This window comes from Nematolebias whitei, chromosome 17 (genome assembly GCF_014905685.2).
Source record: "Nematolebias whitei isolate Nwh7 chromosome 17, NemWhi1, whole genome shotgun sequence".
NCBI lineage: Eukaryota > Metazoa > Chordata > Actinopteri > Cyprinodontiformes > Rivulidae > Nematolebias > Nematolebias whitei.
The window spans coordinates 29,082,353-29,102,965 of NC_056514.1; the positions used below are offsets into that span (position 1 = coordinate 29,082,353).

General features: G+C 38.1%; 1 protein-coding gene across 1 annotated transcript in view; it reads right to left on the bottom strand.

Moving 5' to 3' along the window:
* Positions 1-10,362: 10,362 nt before the first annotated feature.
* med1 (mediator complex subunit 1) overlaps positions 10,363-20,613 on the bottom strand; it is a 14,386-nt gene continuing 4,135 nt past the window's right edge. Inside the window, exons 3-16 of the mRNA XM_037691445.1 lie at positions 19,854-19,929; positions 19,598-19,652; positions 19,350-19,482; positions 19,121-19,149; positions 18,917-18,988; positions 17,912-17,986; positions 17,359-17,522; positions 17,141-17,255; positions 16,768-16,892; positions 16,564-16,691; positions 16,037-16,238; positions 15,860-15,955; positions 14,837-14,942; positions 10,363-14,755 (exon numbers count right to left, since the gene is read on the bottom strand). Coding sequence (XP_037547373.1) covers positions 10,978-14,755; positions 14,837-14,942; positions 15,860-15,955; positions 16,037-16,238; positions 16,564-16,691; positions 16,768-16,892; positions 17,141-17,255; positions 17,359-17,522; positions 17,912-17,986; positions 18,917-18,988; positions 19,121-19,149; positions 19,350-19,482; positions 19,598-19,652; positions 19,854-19,929 — 5,154 coding nt within the window. The 3' untranslated portion in view covers positions 10,363-10,977. The remainder of the gene's footprint in view (positions 14,756-14,836; positions 14,943-15,859; positions 15,956-16,036; positions 16,239-16,563; positions 16,692-16,767; positions 16,893-17,140; positions 17,256-17,358; positions 17,523-17,911; positions 17,987-18,916; positions 18,989-19,120; positions 19,150-19,349; positions 19,483-19,597; positions 19,653-19,853; positions 19,930-20,613) is intronic.

Consider the following 20,613-nt stretch of genomic DNA (forward strand, 5'->3'; position numbering starts at 1 on the left):
CAGTTCACATGATTGTAATTTTATAACCTTTTACCCTTTAACTTCACCTGGATTAACTTCAGTCCTCATAATGTTCCTTTTTGGAACAACAGAGTCGTTTTACATAGAAGGAAGTCTGTGTTCATGGAAACATGGATGGAGAAACAAATATGGTCACTCACTCATCTCATGGATGAAAAGGGAAATTTATATGACTATGAAGAATTCACAAAAAAAATAAATCTAATCTGTACCAAAAAAGACTATGATAAAGTAACAAAAAATATACCAATTGCATTTGTTCAGTTAATAAAGAACAATTATGAAACTAAACCAACAATTAGTTTACCGAGCATCAATCTCAATGGACTAAATTTAACACACAATAAATGCAACAACAAATTTTTAAGACAACATTTAATAAAAACAATATATTCTGGTCAGGTAAGAAGAAAGTTTCACGATTTCTATGATAAGAAGGAAAGAATAAAAATAATGACAACATATCTGGGTTTCCCTCTTCCACCTAAATATAAAGAATTACATTTCAAAACTCTAAATAATATTTATCCTTCTAACGAGTTTATCAGAAATAGATTTAAATTTGAATGTGATAACTGTTATATATGTAACGAACCTGAAACAACAGAACATTTATTTTATTTCTGTCATTCTGTGAACACATTATGGAAATCCCTTCATGATCTCCTGACCATCCGATCTATGAACATAGACTCCTTCTCCGTTCAGAATATATTATATGGATATGTATCTGAAAATAAAAAAGATGAATACTTTGTCAATAACATTATCATAATATTGAAATTCTATATACATAAATGCAGATATGGCAAGTCTAAACCATTATGGTCTGTATTCAAACAAGAACTCCAGTTGTTAAAACTTTCATTAGACAGTGCTAAAAAAACACAAGCAAAAAAGCTCTCTGATCACCTCGCTCAGATAATATAGCCCTCTGACAAATTATTTTAGTAATTATGTAGATTCTTAGATAAATAGTTAGTTGTTTAATTTACTGTACTATATTATTTGCAAACTCTCAAATAGTATTATTACCTAAATTTAAGTTTATGATGGTTGATATGATAATTCGTTTAAGAATATGTTGACCTTAGGAGGTATGATTGTAGATATTTGTATATGTTTATATGTATCATTGTAATTTGAGATTGTCATTTGTTGTTCTATTTGTGTTCTTTTGTTCTGTATGTTCAGTAGTTCAATAAAGTTAAAAAAAAATTAACCAATAAAATAAAAATTAAAAATAAAAAAAAACTTCACCTGGATTAGCCATTAGCCCATCAGTCCAGCCATAATTAACCTCTATTTCTCCAATCTGGAGTGAATCAGGTAGGATATTAACCACCTACCTTGAAACTTGAAAATATCTGAGCTATTTCTTTAAGAAAGCTCCACATTTCCACAAAGCTAATTGGATGTTTGATCACTGAGGCTTGGTAAACATGATTTTTAATGGAAAATAAAAAAATAGCATGGCTTAGGGGGTCAGAAAAGAGAAGAGAAAATGTATATTTCATTTGTCTCATGAGGTGTAAAAACCCCTAAAGCCACTCAGACCTCCTTAAAGTTGCATTTTATGAGGCTGAAATTGTTTTATTATAAAGCTCTTTTTAAATTTAATCTAAATTTAAACACTTTCATGCACTGAACACATCCACGCTGAATCTGGGTCAAACATTAAAACCAGGAATCCTGACAGGAGACGCATCTCTCCCATAATACAACCAACGGAAGCTTGCTCGTGTCTGAAGCAACCTTGTTTTTTATTTAACACTTTGAAGATTTTTCACCGTAAGCTGAATCCACATGACCCACTTACTTCTGTCTGAGGCTGTTGTGTGGCAGTGTTGCACTTGTGTCTCTCTGACTTTAAGACAAAAGAAAAGCACAGTAAGTGTGTACTGACAATATGAAAATTGAGTCTGTACAACAGTTTAGCTGTAAATCATGAGATATTTACAAAAAAAAAAAAAGGGCACAAACGACTTTTAGGTGGTCAGATAAATATAAATGCAGAAAAAGAAAGAGTTGAAAACAAGAGGATGGAGCATGCTCATATCTTAGATTGCTTTAACACATCCATGTTAATTTTAATTTAATGCATATTTCTGAAGATTTTTTTTCTCAAAGAAAATGAGGTGTTTTGTATGTTTGAAAATATATCAGAAACATTTCTTGATAGCAGAGTGGCACGGTGGCTCAGTTGGTAGAGCTGTTGTCTCTCAGCGAGAAGGTCGCCTGAACAAATCCCGGTCTGGAGGCCTTTCTCGGTGGAGTTTGCATGTTCTCTCCGTGCATGCGTGAATTTTCTCTGGGTACTCTGGTTTCCTCCCACAGACCAAAAACATGCATGTTAGGCTGATTGGTAACTCTAAATTGTGAGTGAGAGAATTAGGCCTGTCACGATAACAAATTTTGCTGGGCGATTATTTGTCAGAAATTATTGCAATAAATGGTAAGATTGTTTGAAATTTGACAACAGTTAGTAATTATTGTAAGTTTTATTCATGTTATTATTATTATTGTAAGTTCTCAGCTTCCTTTTGCAGAGAAAAACAACTTTTTACACGAATGCACGGGTTTCAACCGTGAATTTTGGAGCTTCGACAAGACAGAGTTTTTTTTCCCATGGTCAGCCTGTTAGCTTAGCTCGTAGCTGAGCTTCTCAGCTTAGCTGCTTTAAATGCTCCAATTTTGGACGGTTAAAATAAATTTTAAAGCGAAAAGAGAAAGGGAGGGGTCAGTGAAGAGCACTGGAGTTGAGCCTTTTGTCATCCAGTGTCTTCAGTAGAAAGAGAGAGACACGAAGAAACGATAAAGCTGATAAACGATAATGAGGTTGATAATTTTCATTTATCATGCGATTCATTGATTTATTGTTTATTGTGACAGACCTAGAGAGAATGAATGGTTTATTGTCTATATGTGTCCCTGTGAAGGACTGGAGACCTGTCCAGGGTGTCTCCCACCTCTCACACAGTGATGAGTGGATATGGGCACCAGTGATCCCGGCGACCCGAAAAGGAAGAAGTGGGTAAAGATGATGGATGGATGGATGGATGGATAGCCCATCATTCATTCATCATTTAGGGACATTTTCATGTAAAAATCATCATATCCATTCTCATTTATGCACATTAGTTGGAGCTTCTGCATATCAATTTAATGTACACCATGAAAATTAGAAAATGTTAGGTTGAGGGTAAAAAAACGTGCAAGCAGTGTCACATTAAAAAATACGGAAATACATAAATAGTTATAACGTTCATCAAGTTGTTTTCTTCTTTCCAACAATGTTCAGTCAGGTCATCTGGATGGTTTCTTTTTTTAAGCCGAGATGATTCATCCTTCATCCAAAGGACTTCTTGGATCTGAGGAGCCACCAAACAATACTGATTCCCACAACAACAGCATACTCCATAGTGGCTTTTTCCACTATGGAATGGTTTCAAAACCTCTTCCAAGAGGAACTTCTCCCAACAATCTAAGATTCATTTGAAGATGAACAGTAGTTTTGGAGTTTTGGATGGAGCACTGTGTCACAAACCAAAAGTGATACCAAGTGGCTTTGTGAACCAAACATTGACATTTTGGGTCCAAGGCCAGAAAACTCCTCAGATTCAAATCCCATTAAGAACCTGTGGTCAATCCTAAAAAAGAGGGTGGACAAACAAAATATCCAGAAGCCCTGATCAACTCCAAGCACTGATTAGGCAAGAATGGGTTGCCATCACTCCAGATTATGCCCAGAGGCTGATATCCAGCATGCTGAGGTGAACTGCATCTCTTGAAGATGAAGGGTCAACTTGTAAACCTGAAGTCTTTTGCTTATAATGCATATATTTATCAATAAAAATAATATTTAAAAAACTACGGAATGCTAGCATATAAACATCTGGCAAAAGGTTCTAAAACAACTGAGGCTGCAAACTTTGTGAAAACCAAAATTTGTGTCATTCCCAAACCTTTTGGCCACGACTAAATATATAAAATAAAGGCATTTTTGTTTCTGGTGTAATGGCTTTAGTCATAACTTCATATTTAATTAAAAGCCTTTTTCGTGAGGATTACAAGAGAGATTTTAGTTCAAGAACCAAATTAAAGCCTTTAATGCACATTACATTTGAGAGGGAACGCTACAGTTCATTAAAAGTAATTTAAGCTCAAATGACAATAACAACAATAGTTCAGCCAAACAGAAAATGTACTTTATGCACAGAAAAAGATCTGGTGGAAATGAACATTTTGCTTAAAAAAAAAAAAATACATTGTTCAATGTAATCACAGTAAATATATTACGTTCTAATATTAGAATTGACTAATGTGCTGGAAAAAAATGTTAACAGACCTTCGGCTGGTGTAATGGCCGTCCTTTAAAATCTTTCAAACTGATCAAATGAGGCTGTTTACTGTATAGACCTTTAAACTGTTTAAAGGAGTTGCATCTTCTCCTAGAGAGATATAGTATGTAGCGCTTGTAAACACTTTGAAAATGATGGATTATCACCTGCAATGACTCAGAGAGAGAGAGAGAGAGGAGATATGGGAATAAAAAGGGCTTGGCAGGACGCATGGACAGCTGGCAGGAGAGACGCTGGTTTGTGTTTGAAATGCCAGAAAGTGTTGGCGCTGTTGCGTGCTGACTCACACCTGAGGCCTGCAGGGATTATCTGGACTTGTGGACTCCCATTAGCTTGAAATGTGTCCCACATATTGTTGAGCTGCTCTCAGAAAAACAAGCTAAATGATCCAAGTAGTCAACCTTCCAAGCGTTACTCCTGGATTGATTTAGCAGATAATGAAGAGAAACATCACATTTTATAGCTAAAAATAAATAAATAATCTTTATTTGGTCTTGCTCTGAATGGTGCCCAAGGAAAACTCAACCCTTAGCTTAAACCAGAGTAACATAAATGTCCCCCGGCTGAGCTTGAAGATCACACTGACAGACAGTGAAACAACTCCTCTGGAAAGACTCGTGTTTGAAAGTAAAACACCAAAAGTAAGTCACTTTAGAAAAGATGTGGTTACTTATCTTAATAAAAGTCTCGTCAGTCGCCTTCATGCCAGAGTTTTAAACCAAGATCATGTTATGAAGAAAAGAAACAAACAGCTATCTTGGTCTGACCTTGCAAAATACTTTATTTGTGACTTTATGTAATATTGCAGGATGGTTTGGAACTCAGATTATGCATTTAAGATGACTCAGCTACTTCTTTACCAAAGTTTAGCTCAATGTTGGGAAATTTGACTTTTTTTTTAATGTAAATCCAATTATTGCATTCTGAGTGTAAGTCCAGTTCTGAGAAGTTCATTAAAATCCATCCAGTGTGTTCAAGAGATATTTTGCTAACAGACAGACAGCGGTGACTCTGATAGGTAACAGCACCATTTTGTTAAGGATGCAACATGTGGAACTCAATAGTAGGTGATGTTGGGAAAAACTCAGCTTTCACGTTCATCTTTTTAGCTCAACGTTGTAAAACTGACTGAATTTTAGCTATTTTGAGGTTTGCTAAAGTTGCTTAGCTGTTATCGCTCTAAATTCTGCAAAATGGAGCTAATCAACAAAAATCTGAAATATTAGAAATTAACTTTTAAATGCATTTTCTATGACTGATGAATATGTTGGTTAAAGAATATTACAGTGAATTTTTCACATTAACTGTACACAGCGATGCACAGTTAATAGATCTGTGTTCATGATGAGCCTGTGCTGCAGTGATTTCTGACTGTCGCATCATATTTGTGAACTGAGGTGTACCTCCTCTCCTATAGTTTGCTGATGTTTCACCAGCGATACAGTTTTTACAGCCGCTCACTTCAGTTTGCCTCAGCACAAATCTTTAAACTTCATGCAGTCGGGGCTTTTTGCTTCCCAACAGCACTTTAGAAAAGACTTGCAAAACCACACAACCAAAAACTGAAAGCATGTGAGGTCAACAAAAAAGACATTTGTAATTGTCACATGACTTTAAGAAAGGGGGTATTAATAAATGTGTGATTGTGTGTGTTCATGAAGCATTCACACTATTTTGATCCATTTTTCTTCTGTACGTTTTCTCGGTATCTTTCTCGTTCCACAATTTTGTGCTATTTCGACAAATCATAAATTAAAACATTCATCTCTTTGAGGACAATCCTGCTATAACTTTTAGTATTGGTGCAGCTTTAGCTTTTTGAAACATTTAGCTTTTTCTGCCATTTTTTTCTCATAGAAAATTAATTGAGCTCATTTTACATCCTTCAAATCTTTAGATCTGTTTACAACTTTTACTGCTCCTTTCACATTTTGTTCAGGTTCAGCTTCTTTCAGCTTCCATTTGCAAATTTAAACTTTTTTCTGCTACTTTCAGCTGTTTTTTTTTTTTGTTTTGTGCTCCTTTCAGATTCTTTCTGTTAACAACATTTTTTTTATGCTTCTTCTTACTCCTTTCTGATCATTTCAGTTATTGTGCTCCTTTCAGCTTATTTATGCAAGTTTCAACTTTTTCTGCTATTTTAGCTACTATTTAGCTGTTTCATGCCAATTTCAACTTTTTAGGATAATTCCATATTTTTTACACTCAATTTAACTTTTTTTTCAGCTTAATTCAAGAAAACTGTATTCTCTCCAATTCCTTCTGGTAATTTAAGCTCCTTTCAGCTTTTTTCTTTCAGCTTTTTCTGCTCTTTCAGCTACTACTTAGCTCTTTTGATGTTAGTTTTAGCTTTTTCAACTAATTCCACATTGTTTAGCTCATTTCAGATTTTCCACTTCCTTCTGGTAGTTTGAACTTCTTTCTGCCTTTTCAGCTACTTTTGGTAATTTCAGCCTTTTTTTTTTTTTTTTGCTAATTTCCTCATTTTTGTGCTCATTTCTGTTTATTTAAACCTAATTCAGCAAATGTGTTCTTTCTGCTTTTTTTCTGCCTTTTTTTTGTTGTTATTGCTAATTTAGGCTTGTTCTTCCATTTTTGCTACATTTCAGCATTTTTTAAGCTAATTTCAGTTCTGTTCTTCAGCAAGTTCTTCTGCATTCACACTGCATTTTTGCAGGAAATGCAATTTCTCTAGTTTAATTTATGATTCAGCTGCAGCAGTCTGATAGTGATAACAACAACAAAAAAAAGTGTTCTGAATTGATTTTCAACCTTGAGCCATTTAGCTGTGAATGCTCTTTTCTCGTCAGAACAATTAATATTCAGCGATCACAATCTGCATGTCCTTGCTCACAAAGACATAAGCAATCGTCACAATAACATAAAATTTGGATCACAGTATTTTGGCTCAACCTTCAGGACTAATGAAATGTTTTACTGCAGCTGCTGCGCTCAGCAGGGTTTAGGCTCTCACGCTGTAATAACAGTTTTAAAATGCTGCACTCCACAGCTGAAAATAAACGTTCACTCTGTACTTCTCCATCCTTCCTTTGCCTTTATTCTTCCTTCCTCTTCCCTCTCTCTCCAGAAAGCTGACTGTCTGTGGCTATAAAGCTTAACTAAGTGGTAAATTACTCCCCTCCCTGTCCCTCCTCATGCTTGCTTCTTGAACTGGGAGGTTATTTTCATGCTGTATCGCCTCTCAGCAGCCATGAGCCCCAGCCTTTCCTCATGTGGAGGGAGACGGCAATTTGCAGAACTCGTCTCACGCTCTGCATCTGCACCTCCACCTCCTGATACGTCCAAGTGGCAAAAGGGGCAGCATCACTTTAGACAAAGACTCTTCATCATGTTATGCAGCTGATTTGTGCGATTGGATTGGAGCGGTTAACTGGAAAAGAGCATTTTTTAGGAAGTAGGTGAGAAATAAAACTAATAGAGGTAAAAGTACTCATTGTAATGTCATGAAGACTGTCAAAAAATATTCATAAAGGAACAAAATCTGCAGGATATAGTTCTCACATCAGTGACCGCATGTTCCCAAATAAAAGAGTGAGCAAAATGTGTGCACATTTGTCAACTACGTTTGTTTACCTACAAAAGCAATCAGCGACTGAAAACAGGTGGCAACGGTGTCATTTGGAATGAAGGTCCTACACAGACTACAGCCAACCGTTTATGGAGCTAAATTAGTCTTTTATGCGTTGTGTCATACACATTTGTGAATTATGTTGTTATTGTATGAGTTTGTGAATCTTTTTGAGACTGATTTAGCTCCATACTGGCTCATCACACAACTCAAGCTTCTGTTTGAGAATTTGTTATAAATCTTATTATATTATGGCTGAGAACATCTTTCTGTAAAGTGTGCACAAAACATTCTCGTCTCGCCGACTCGCAGTGCCTCACTGGCGTTGACGCCATGAGAACATGCCCGAAACCTTCTCCAGCTGGAGGTCGGCTAGCTGACAGCCATGGACCCATGCTTCTGACTGCAGCTGCTATGAGGGAACGCCTGCTGGACTCTGAAACCGACTAAAAATCTTCTCGTGTCCTCACTGTAGCTTATTATGAGTGTGTACCTGCAGATATCAATATGTCTGGAAAATTAATTAAATTCTCAAACACCATTTGAAACAGTTCAAAAAAACCTCTAATTGTGTGAATTCAGTATGAAGCATTCACACTGTGATCATTTTTTCTTTTGTACATTTTTTAGCATCTTTCTCGTTCGACACTTTTTGTGCCGTTTCAACAAATCATAAATCAAAACGTTCTCATTCAGGAGAGGGGTGCTATATGACTGTATTGGTGTAACTAGCTTTTTGAAATATTTAGCCTTTTCTGCCATTTTTTCCTATATATGAATTGAGCTCATTCAAATCTTTAGCTCTGTTCACAACCTTTTACTGCTCCTTTCACATTTTGTTGTGGTTCAGCTTCTTTCGGCTTCCTTGTGCAAATTGAAACTTTTTTTCAGGTACATTTAGCTTTTTTTTTTTTAGCTGTTTTGTGCTTCTTTCAGATTCTTTCTGCTAACTACATGTTTTGTGCTTCTTCGTTCCAATTTCAGCTTGTTCTGCTACTTTCAGCAGCAAGTTTGCTTTTTCTGCTATTTAGCTGTTTTGATGCCAATTTTAGCATTTTCAGCTAATTCCACTTTTGTTGCACACACTCATTTAAACTTTTCAGCCTAATTAAGCAAAAGTGTGCTCTCTCCACTTCCTTCTGGTAATTTAAGCTTATTTCTGCTTTTTAGCTACATTTCAGTTGTTTTATGGAAATTTCAGCTTTTTTCAGGTAATTTCCACTTTTTTGTGCTCATTTCAGCCTAATTGGGCAAATATGTTCTTTCTGCTTTCTTAAGCTTGTTCTACCTTTTCAGAGTTCTTTTTTAGCATATTTGATCTAATTTCATCTATTTTCAGATTTTGTTTTTCATTGTAATTTCTGCTACCTTCAACCTAATTAAATTATTTCTGCTGATTTCAACTCCTTTCAGCTTACTTCTGCTAGTTTCAGTTATTTCGGCTACTTAGCTGTTTAAATGCTAATAGCTTTTTCAATTAATTCCATGTTTTTTTTGCACTGATCTTAACTTTTGTTCTTTCTGCTGTCTCCTGCTGATTTACACGTTCTTCCATTTCAGCTACACTTCAGCATGTTTTGAGCCAATTTCAGCTGTTTTTAGCTACTTTCAGCAAGTTCTGCAATAAGCACTGCAGTTTCGCAGGAAATGCATTCTTCTAGTTTTTAGTTTAGTTTGGAATCAGTACCTTTAAATGAATTACATTTATGATGGAATATAAACTGGTGAGTTTAGAAAACCATGTGTGCATGAAATCAACATTTTGCTTTGCTCAGACAGTCTGGTTTTATTGTCAACCAAGACGTTTACATACATAGGTGATATAAATATCTGCAACTGTGTAAATTGTTTTGTGAGCTTTAGAGGCTTCAGAGATGTTTTGAATGACGTTAGTTTTCATGTTAGCCTTAATTGGGTTTTGCATATTATTCACTTTCCAGCTATTCAAAAATTTAAATGTGTGACAATAATTGTTTAGCAATGTTTTTGTAATGACTGCATCTCCCATCATTTCTTAACATAATCTTAAACTTTGGCATTAAATCTGTCAGGTTAAATATTCCTTCAAGGAATCCTAGGCTTTAAATATTAATATTTAATTGTTTTTAATCTGAAAAATGTGGTTTGATCAGCAAAGATTGTGCTTTTCTTGACTCCTAACCATTCAAACACATTTTGTGTATTTCTAGCAGCTTGTTGAACCATAATTTCACAAATCAGCTTCCATGATGTGTGAATAAAGATGTGAAAATCCATTTAACCTTGAAGAACGACCTCGTGCGTTGTTCAACTCGTCACAAATCACCATGAATACTTGATGACAGCAAACATCCCAATACTCTGCTGCCATCTAGTGAGATGCACTTAAAACTGTGACGAAATCCAGTCTGATGATGTTTGCCAGAAATATTTATTTCAAGCCTCCAAATATCTTAGTTAGTTTTGCCTACAATTCTCTTTTTCGCAATCATCATCTTTTACAGTCTGCTTCTATAACTACACTCATTTACACACAGATCAAATTGTAGCAAAATCTAAAAAAAATGCCCACCTGCATCTGTCACTTTACAATATTTTTACATTAGATTTTAAGTTGCTTATCTTGACAGCATACAATTAAATGGCAATATAATACATTGTCAATTACATTTCTGCTTCACAAGATGTATAAAGCATTAAAAAAAAAACATGCGAAAACATTTCTTGACAGTAAAAATATTTGAACTTTCACTTTAAAATCTTTGCAATGAAGCTAGTTAAGTACGATGAGGCAGCTTCATCTGAGTAGCATTTACATCATAAAACTGCTGTCCATATAGCATTACACAGTGATACTCGTATAGTAAAATATGACATTAAAATACAGCTTCATCGGGTCAATAATCACTCAAAACCACATTCGGATCATCGGTTCCAATTTGTGGTTTGACTCAAATAAATAAGTGTACGTTTAAAGGTAAGAGATGATACACAAGACAACAAAAATAAAAACGTTTTAAGGTCAGGTTAAAGGTTTCCAGTGAGGGCTGAGTCCATAAGGTCGTCATCCTCGTTCCTCATATAGATCGGACTGGAGCGGGACGGACGATCCGAGCCAAGCATGGAAAGCGACGAATCTGAAGCTGAGATTGGAGACCGTGACCAACTGTCTGCTTTTATCATATGAGACGAAGAGCCCATGGACATGGAGGACTTCTTTTTCTCCTTCTCCCTGTCTCGCTCTCTGTCTCTGTCCCTCTCTCGATCCTTCTCTTTCAGCTTCTTCTTCTCTTTCTTGTGCTTCTTGTGCTTCTCGCCAGAGCTGAGTGGGATGGAGCTCATATAGTCTTGAGGGGGAAGGGGGCGCACGGTCTGGTCGTCGTCCGAACTGGGGCTGTTCTGGTGAGACTTCTCAGCTACCGAGCTGCTGCCCGATTCGCTCTCGCTGTCGTGGTTGAGAGGAGTGTACCCCGGCGAGCGGCTGTGGCTGGGCGAGGAGCGGTCGTGTTTCGGAGTGGAGCCGCTGAAGAGGGGCGAAGCTTTGAGACTAGAAATCTGTGGACGCATCGACTCGCCGGATCCTTCACTAGTTTTCTGAAGAGTCACTTTAGCCTTGATGCTCGGTGAGCCACTATCTGGTTTGCTAATAATAATTTTGGCCAGAGTGGTTCCTCCGACCCCACCCGTTTTTGATTCCATTATTTTTTTATCTCCACTACTGCTGCCCGAAACCATCACCTTAGATTTTGCCTCTTTATCAGACTTTTCACGCTTATAATCGCCACTTTGGGAGGACGAGGGGTGTTTGGAAGAGCCCATGTTTGAAGGTCCGCTGGGAACATTTCCAGGAGCACCAGGCGTTGAGGCCATACCAGCTCCGCCAACTGGTGGCCCGACCTCACAACCATCCTCCCCAACTCCCCCTCCACCTACACTTTTCAGTTTGTCTATGACGGCGGTTAGCGAGGGTTTTTTGTTACGACTGGGAGATTTGCCTTTGGAGTTGGGGTTATTTGCATTGTTCTGACCAGGCCCGCCACCACCGCTTCCTTCACCTCCACTACCACCTCCAGTCCCTCCGCTTCCACCTCCGCTGTTCCCATACTGTGACTGGGAACCTCCCGAGAAGCTCATGGAACCTGAAGATGAACTGGAGGATGAAGAGGATGTGGAACCTGAGGAAGTGCTCCCACCACCTGGCTTTTGGGAGCCAATATTTCCACCAGAGGAAGACTTGGACCCACCAGAGCTTCCACCCCCAGAACCTATTGGAGACTTAGCCTTGGAGGAAGGAGGGGTTCCTGGAACCTGAGATTGCTGCATTTTCATTGGAGAGGACAATTTGTCACCAGAGCCACTGGAGCGGGAATGAGAGGGAGAAATGTTGGGCTTAATGTTGGGATTCATAAGTGACCCAGGAGGCTTGCCTCCTTGAGGTTTAATTTTATTGCTACTTCCCATTCCACCTCCAGTACCTCCAGGTCCAGACAACCCATGTTTAGTGATTGGAGAAGATCCAGGTTTGCCGACACCCATCCCTTGAGACGAACCTTTCAACTGGGATGTCCCCCCTCCAACTCCTGGCTTGGAGTTGTTGCCTTGTGACATGGAGCCTTCTTTGGACTTTATCTTCCCAGAGGAAGATGAGTGTGAATGATGGCTTTTGCTGCTGCTGCTTGCTCCACCTGTGCCTCCTGTACTGCTTGTGGCTGAGCTGCTGGAGGTGTAGCCACTATGGGAGGATGTCTTTCCCCCAGTGATAGTCCCTTTTTGGATCTGAATGGTGATTTTAGGAATTGGAGGTGTGGCACCTCCAGGGGGAGTTTGTGAGCGTCCTGAACTACCGGGTGACTTGGAACCTCCACCACTCACATTTCCTCCAGAGCCCAAACCCCCACTAGGTGGTGTGTAGGGTCGCCCTCCTGAGCTGTGGGACGGGGATTTACCATCAGGATCAAGCTTTTTACGTTTCGGCGGCTTATCTTTGGACTTTCCTTCGCTGGATGGGGTCCTGCTTCGCTTTACCTGCTGTTTGCTCTCTGTTGAGCTGCTGCCCATTCCCATCCCTGAAGTGCTACCTCCACTGCCCCCATTCTCATCCTTTGGACGCACAAGTCCTTGTTTAACTTTGAGTTCTGCATTTTTAAAATCGGTGCATGCAGTGCTAAGCCCCATCATGAGGGGGCTCTGGGATTCTAGACCATGAGTGTCTCCCAAGTCAGGTGCTTGTCCCAGAAGTGGTTTACCACCACCACTGTTGCCTCCATAAACTATCCCCATATCAAAAGGGTCTTTCAGTGAGGCCTCTGGAGTATTCTGTCCATGTGGAGTAGGATTCTGGGGAGTTCCTGCTGGAGTATTTTGCTGACTACTTCCCCCAAACCCTTTGCCTAGGTCCATGTCTTCATCTGCACTTGGAGAGCTTTCGTTAAAGGAGAGAAGGTCAGGGTTGAAGTCAGATGCATCAGGAAAGAAATTATTGGAAGAAGAGTCACTGTTGGGAGTGGCAGCAGTTGCAGTTGCCTCAGCAATCAGGTCAGCTGCATCTGTAAAAGGATTTTCATTGCTGTTAGTATTAAAAATGTCTGCCGAGTCAAACACTGCACTACCCTGACCAGAGCTGGAGGAGTCACGGATTGGAGTACCGAGTGGACCTCCATCGTCCACACCACTGCCAATGGGGTGCTGCCCATGGCTCCCGCTGCTGCCTTTGCCAGCTTGCTCAGGTAAATCCTGTAAGATTTCTGTGATATCAGGTCCAATGCTGTCAGAGCTGGGGAGGCGGACAATACGAGGCGGTATCGTACCAGGAGGTTGCTGTTGCTGAGACTGGACATGAGACGGTGGATAAGGCATGCTGGAGCTTGGGGGTGGTGTTCCACACTGGCTGGGAGCTGGAGTGATGCTATGGGGCGTTTCAAGGCCGTCACTGGTTAGGTTAACGTCAAAGATAGAATTCTGAGATGCGTCCACATCCATAGAGAGGAGCTCACGATGGAAATCGTCCTCCTGAGTTACCGAGTGGTGCTGGGACATGGATGCTTGTGATTTCATACACAAACCACCACTTACGCCTGCTCCAGGCAATACTCCGCTCTTTTCAGGTCCCCGGGGACGTTTCTTCTTTCCTTTGGAATTCCCTCCAGAACAGGAATTACCCGTGCCATCAGTTCGTGGAGAGCCAGACGAAGAATTTTGCCTCTCTAACGGACTAGAGCTGTACAAAGCAGCAAAATCTTGTGCTGGATTGTCTTTCAGCAAATTCATCAACATGGGATGGTTCTTTGTATTGCTGGCAGGAGAGGATGTTGGCGGTGGAGTTTGGTGGGGCTGTGGTGCATTCTGGGAGTTGGGACTAGACCCAACATTTCCAGTTATCTGTAACAGACTTGTCAGTATGGGATTCTGAGTGACTTTACTGTAATCATCTGTATGACCTTGACTTTGTTGTTGTTGCTGCAACTGCTGCTGACCCGCCACCCCTCCAGGAGTTAAGCACTCTACTCCTTGAGATTGTCTTTCTGCACGGGGAATTCCAAACAGAGTAGTAATTGGACCTGCAAAATTAGGTCCCCCAGGTGGTCCTCCCCCAGTAGGTGTGCTGTTTCCTGTAATCCCAGGCAGTCCAATGGGGTTAGTTCCATCGCCTGTTGCCATGTTATAGGTAGGACTACCAGAAGGTGGCGGGTTATTCTTCACCATGGTTTCCACCGTTTGTGCTATCAGCAAAAGAGCTGGAGTATCTGCCTGAATAGTTTCAGCTTTCCTTCGAATAGCTCGCATGGTAACAGGAATGGACATGCATCTGCATGGGTGAGAGAACAATTACCACATGCACAAATGCTGTTCATATGGATACATTTAAAAAGAAATTTAAAAGTCTCACCTCTGGACAACCTTGGTTATGAAATCATCCGTACAGATCAAAGCATCTGATGGTCCTTTATACAACTTGCAAATCACTTGTCTGGAGTCAATCACCTCCATCACAACTAGAGGAAATTAAATAGAAGAGAGGACTTCAGAGTGTATAAATCGCATGACTGGCAAATATATACAAAAACCTGCGACTTTTATGCAGGAAAATGCAGCAATAAGTCTGACACTTCTGTTCAATTTATAATTGATATTGATAAAAGCAACAGATAACAAGCAAATAATCATTAGGTTCACCACTGATCATTCTTAAACAAATTACTGCATGCACTTGTATAAATGGATGCAAGCTCTATGAGCAAAACAATGAAGGGGCAACTGCAGACAAAAGAAAGAACAAATCCAGACACTAAAGAAAATCTTTTAAATGGCTTTTTCATAATAATTTGCCTCAGGACAGGAGGTATTTAAACTGTTAAGATTATTCTAGGTGTTACTACATGCAACACACAGATGTTTGAGTTATAGTAATGTTAAATGGCAGAGTCACTATCAAAACCATAAAAGCTATTTGTGTAACATTGATTTTGACTTACAATTTTAATTTAAGTTGAACTCAAAAATAAATAAATGGATCATCTTTTGCTTAACTATACACTTAAGCATTCAAATCAAACAATACTAGGTGTACATTGAAAAGTTAATACAATATAAAAATAACATTCTCAGTTTAAAATGTAAATAGAAAGTTTCCACATTATTTTTTTTAAAGCATTCATAGCTGAAGTGCAAATTATTTCTGTTCTTTTCCACAACACTTCTTATATTTTAAATAACTTTTCCATGGTTTTTCAGAATAAAGCAAATTATATAGCATTTTTATGATTAAATTTAGTGTTAGGAAGAAAAAAAATGCAACTAAAGTTGCCAGGTAAAAAAAAAAAAAAGAAAAAAAAAGAAGAGAATTTCAGTTTTACTAAAGGGTTATAAAAACTTTTCTCCACTAAAGTTATTTATGAAAGCGGATACTCACCACAGACTAATGATTCGTTGACTGGATGCTGGAACGAGACGCTGAAACTTGAGTCGGTAAGTGGACAAACTTCAAACTGAAGAAGTCCTGCACTGTCTGAAAAACAAAAAAGGGACATTACACTTAACAAAAGTAATTTAAGACAACAGACACCCAGTTCAAGACTGTCAGACTTACCTTCTTTGACAGAGGTTCGTTTGACACAGCTGCCAATCAAGGTGTTGTACGCTGCCTGGTGGCGAATGATGTCCAACAAGAGTAGCACTTGTGCTGGGTGACGAAAGGGGATCTTGGACACCATTGCTCCTTGTAATGAATGACCATCTTGCACTGGGGCATCTCCATTCAGGAAGTAACAATGCTGCTGATCTGGCAAAATCTATATAAAAAAAATACAAAGTAGATGTTTTCCTGCAAAGTAACTTGGATGAATTAAAGAAAATGAACTGCTAACCTCTTTAAAAATTGACCAAAACAAAGTGCACATCATTAAATGCACATTTTCTAAATAGGTACGGAGGCAAAACAGGCAAGAAGAGACGAAAATGTAATTTTGACAAATAAAATTATCTTAAATTATAAGAAATCTTTTAACAAAAACATGAATAAATAGCGTGGACTGTATACATGCAGACCTAAACAAAAATAATAAAGTGATTTAAACACAAATGCAACGTCTGAGTGTGTTGTGTGCATCAGCTTACAGAATAAAAGTGCATGTTATGCGATGTTGGTGGCACACCGCCGCTCTCCTCCAGGAGCTGCAGCTGACCTTGGACAATCAGCTGGTAGAGAGGTGAGAGGCTAGGAGATGTCTCAAACACTGGGATCGCTGGAGAGGGAAAAAAGATTTAAACAAATATGCCCTTTTAAAGCAAATTTCTGACATGTGCAAAGTATTAACTCACAAGTAGCACTGCTTATCCTTTGAATAAAGGAGAGTGAGAAAGGCATGGGGCGGTTCATTTTGAGGAAGAAACATGCTGGCAGGTCCACACAGTTGGAGTTGGTCACATTGGAAAAGGAAGGTGTGCTGAAATTCAGAAATAATAATTATATATATAATCATAAACAGTCCACCATTACTGACAGTCATGCTAAAATACCGTATTTTTCGGACTATAAGCCACACTTAAAATCATTTAATTTTCTCAAAAATCGACAGTGAGCCTTATAATCCGGTGCGCCTTATAGTCCGAAAAATACGGTAACTAACAGTAAATCTATGACTTTTTACTTTAAATACCAAGTATCCTGACAAAGTGAGGTGTATTTTCTTACCCTTTGTTGTCAATTGGGTGGGATCCAGTGATGAGTGGTGCGATTGGGAGCTTGTACACAGCAGAAGTGGTTCCCTCGATTGTCACAGAGACACTAACGCCCAGAGAACTTGGCACTGCAAAGAGAAGTCCACACACAATACTGTCATAAAGCAAATTATATTACTAACTGTTGGAATGTCATTCTTCCTTTGTCTCAGCAATTCTTTATAAAATTACCATTGTTATCTGCTAAGTTGAGTTGCGAGTCTGTTTCCACCTCAAATATGTCATAAGGCGACACGTAGCACTGAAGAGAAACCAGATGGCCGCCGCTCCTGGCCGTCAACAAGCCCACACTCCCATGAAGAATAGTTTCAACTGTGTTAGCGTTTGTTGCTAACCTAGAAAACAGGTGAACAAAAATTTGCAAAGCAGATAACCAAACTGAAACTTTTACTTCTAATTAATAACTCAAGACAATTTAGGTAAGCATATATTTCAAGGGAAGTAATAGTTTTACTGATTTTCTTCATCAAAACTTATAAAATTAATGTAGCTACAGTCATATTTAAAATTCAGAAAACACTTTTCCACTTATTGATTAGCATCTCAAACATATTATCATGGTATTAAAGTCAGGAGGGACCGAGCTAACAATACTTTTAAATTGTGACCATTTACTTAACGGAAGTTCACAAAAACTGCATTATTAGCACAAGACATTACAGCCTCCTGTCAAGAAATAGTAGGAAAAACTTACAGGAATAAAAGAACGCTTCTGTAAACTTACCTGAACATGTGCATCATCTTGGTGAGATCAAGCTCCAGAGACTGCAGTGCTATATACATCTTTGTTTTCAGTTTACTGAAACATAGAAATTATTGTGATGTAAATAAACACACAATGTGGCATTTGTCAAACGGATCTTATCTTGGAATTAGGTCTCATCTTATTTTGTACAGTAGAAAGTATTTTTTCCAGGTTAGGTTGTACAGAAGTGTTCTCTTACAGGGTACAATATAATTCTGTGACAAAATATTTATAAACAAAACTGTTTAATTTGATTCAGTGCAATTTGATTCTGTCTGACAGCTTTAAATATTAATTTAGACTTTTCGGTGGTGAACTACCTTCGGCATTAACAAAAAAATATAGAAACTTAACTGTTAAAGTTAAATTAATTTTTATATATAATAATATGACCTTTTCTTAACCTTGATATACAACACTGGCAGATTTGACAGTAAAAAACAAACAAGTTGGAAGATTTTTTTCAGGAATCTGATGTATTTATAATGTTACCAAAAGAAGGCAATACTTTCTGTGATTATATTTAAGCTTGCCAAAATGTGGATAAACTGCAGTTGGAAAAAAATGTCTTCAACATCCCACTCTCTATTGTTCTTGCTTGACGTCTCATTAGGGAGCTTTTATATCTCTTGTGCCATCAGTGTCCTCCTACTACAGACTCGAGTCCAGTTTTTTTTTTTCTCCTTATATAACCTTACTTTCTAAATGTTATATTTAGAATTGAAACGGAAATTTGAACAGTGTTGAACATCAGATGTACTGAATCAGTGTTTAAATCAGAAGTTTTTATTTCCATCTAAGGTTTTGACAACCAGTGCAATTACATCTGGAGCATTAAACCTGGGTTCTTATTTATACTGATTAATCAACATTAAAACTAAAAAATATATATGTTTTTCCTTCAGTCACATTTGTTAAAAAACACTATTATCACATTTTGATGTTAGTTTTACGGACAACGTTATGGTCTAAAATTCAACTTACTTGTCACCAGGAAGTCTGTACAAATCAACCAGTCCTTTGAGGTGTTTGGAAAACTCTTCAAAGTTCTTTTCTCTGATGACAAAATGTGAATTATTTAAATATTTATTATTGGTGCATAAAACATTGCCCATAACAAAAGTGAGAAATCTTGAATGAGTGTTTATATTGTAGGGCTAAGGCTGAAAATGTGCTTTTTCTACTAACCTTAGATGCTGAATCAGCTCAAAGCAACTCTGTGAACAACAATTCAAGACAAAAAATATTTAATAATAAAAATTTTCATGCAAGTTGTTGCATAGAAAACTCAAATTCATCCTTTTTTATTTTAGAGAGAGAAAGACCTAAAGCAAATCTATAGCTGCAGAGCACAAAATATCCAGTCATAATCATTCAGCAAGTGTTTCTTCCAGTAAAAGAGCTCAAATAAACTGACCGTTGGGTTTTCGCCCTGATGTGCAACCTTCACATCCACAAGCTGGCCGCTGCTGTCCAGCTGCACCTCTACGTAAAACATGTCAGATGTGATGTAGCACTCTGTTCCCGATGGGCTGAGGTGAGAGCCCAACCTGCACACAAAACAAAAAGAGTCATAAAGAATCCAACTGAAAACATCTCAACCTATTTACTCATTCTTACGTTCAAAACAAGTACTAGCTGAACTTGCAGACGTCTCATACTTACATGTTTTGTCGAGCTATGGACTCAAGACGATCCGTCATGGAGGACAGAGAGGAGACTGAAAAAGAATATCGGAAAACTTACAATATGACTATATCAGAAATGCCATTATATAATAAAAATCAAAGTAAATACAAGTCAAGACAATTTTCTAGCCTTGATTTTATTTCACTCTAAACTGTTTGACTGATCTGTTAATGAGTTAATTTTACTTAAAAAAACAAAAGACAATATCTATATTATGGACCAACATCCTCACCTTTTAGTGCTCTCTGCAGGATCTCCAAGCAATTGAGCAAAATCTGGTGACCTGCAGTATTCATCACACGTTTCTCCTGGGACACAACATGAAGAAGGGGTGAGAAATATGACAGACCAGAAAGAAAGTGTCTGATGTTCAGGGTTTGATGATCGAGTTTGGTCTTTTACAGGTTAAGTCACTGTAACTGGTCCCACCTTCAATGTCACCACTGCAATTATGTTACTACAGCAAAAATAATAGTGTAGATAAATATGCAGAGTATATTACTCTTGTCCATGTTAAATAACACTACTGCAGAATTAATTATTTTAAATGTTATTTAGGATTACTTGTTAAAATTCTCATAAAAAATACTTCAGAAACTTGGACAAGTCACAATTTAACACAGTTTTTCAATAATGTGTATTTGGTGCCATTGTTGTAGCACAGTTATGCCACAAGGGGGAGCCTCTATCCATATAATAGAAATTACAGGGTAAACAACAGCAGAGTGAAGTATGAGACTTTATCAAAGTCCATGCTCAATAATCCAGGTATAAAATCCAACATTTTTCAGTCAGGTCATCTGGACAGTTTTTTTCTTTGTGCTGAAACATTTCGCCTTCGATCCGGAAGGCTTCATCAGTCAAGGAAACACACAACAAAACTGATTCTTCCTCCAAAAGCTTACTCCAAAGTGGAACAAACCAGTTCCAAACCAACAAACCAAACTTTTGGAGGAAGAATCAGTTTTGTTGTGTGTTTCCTTGACTGATGA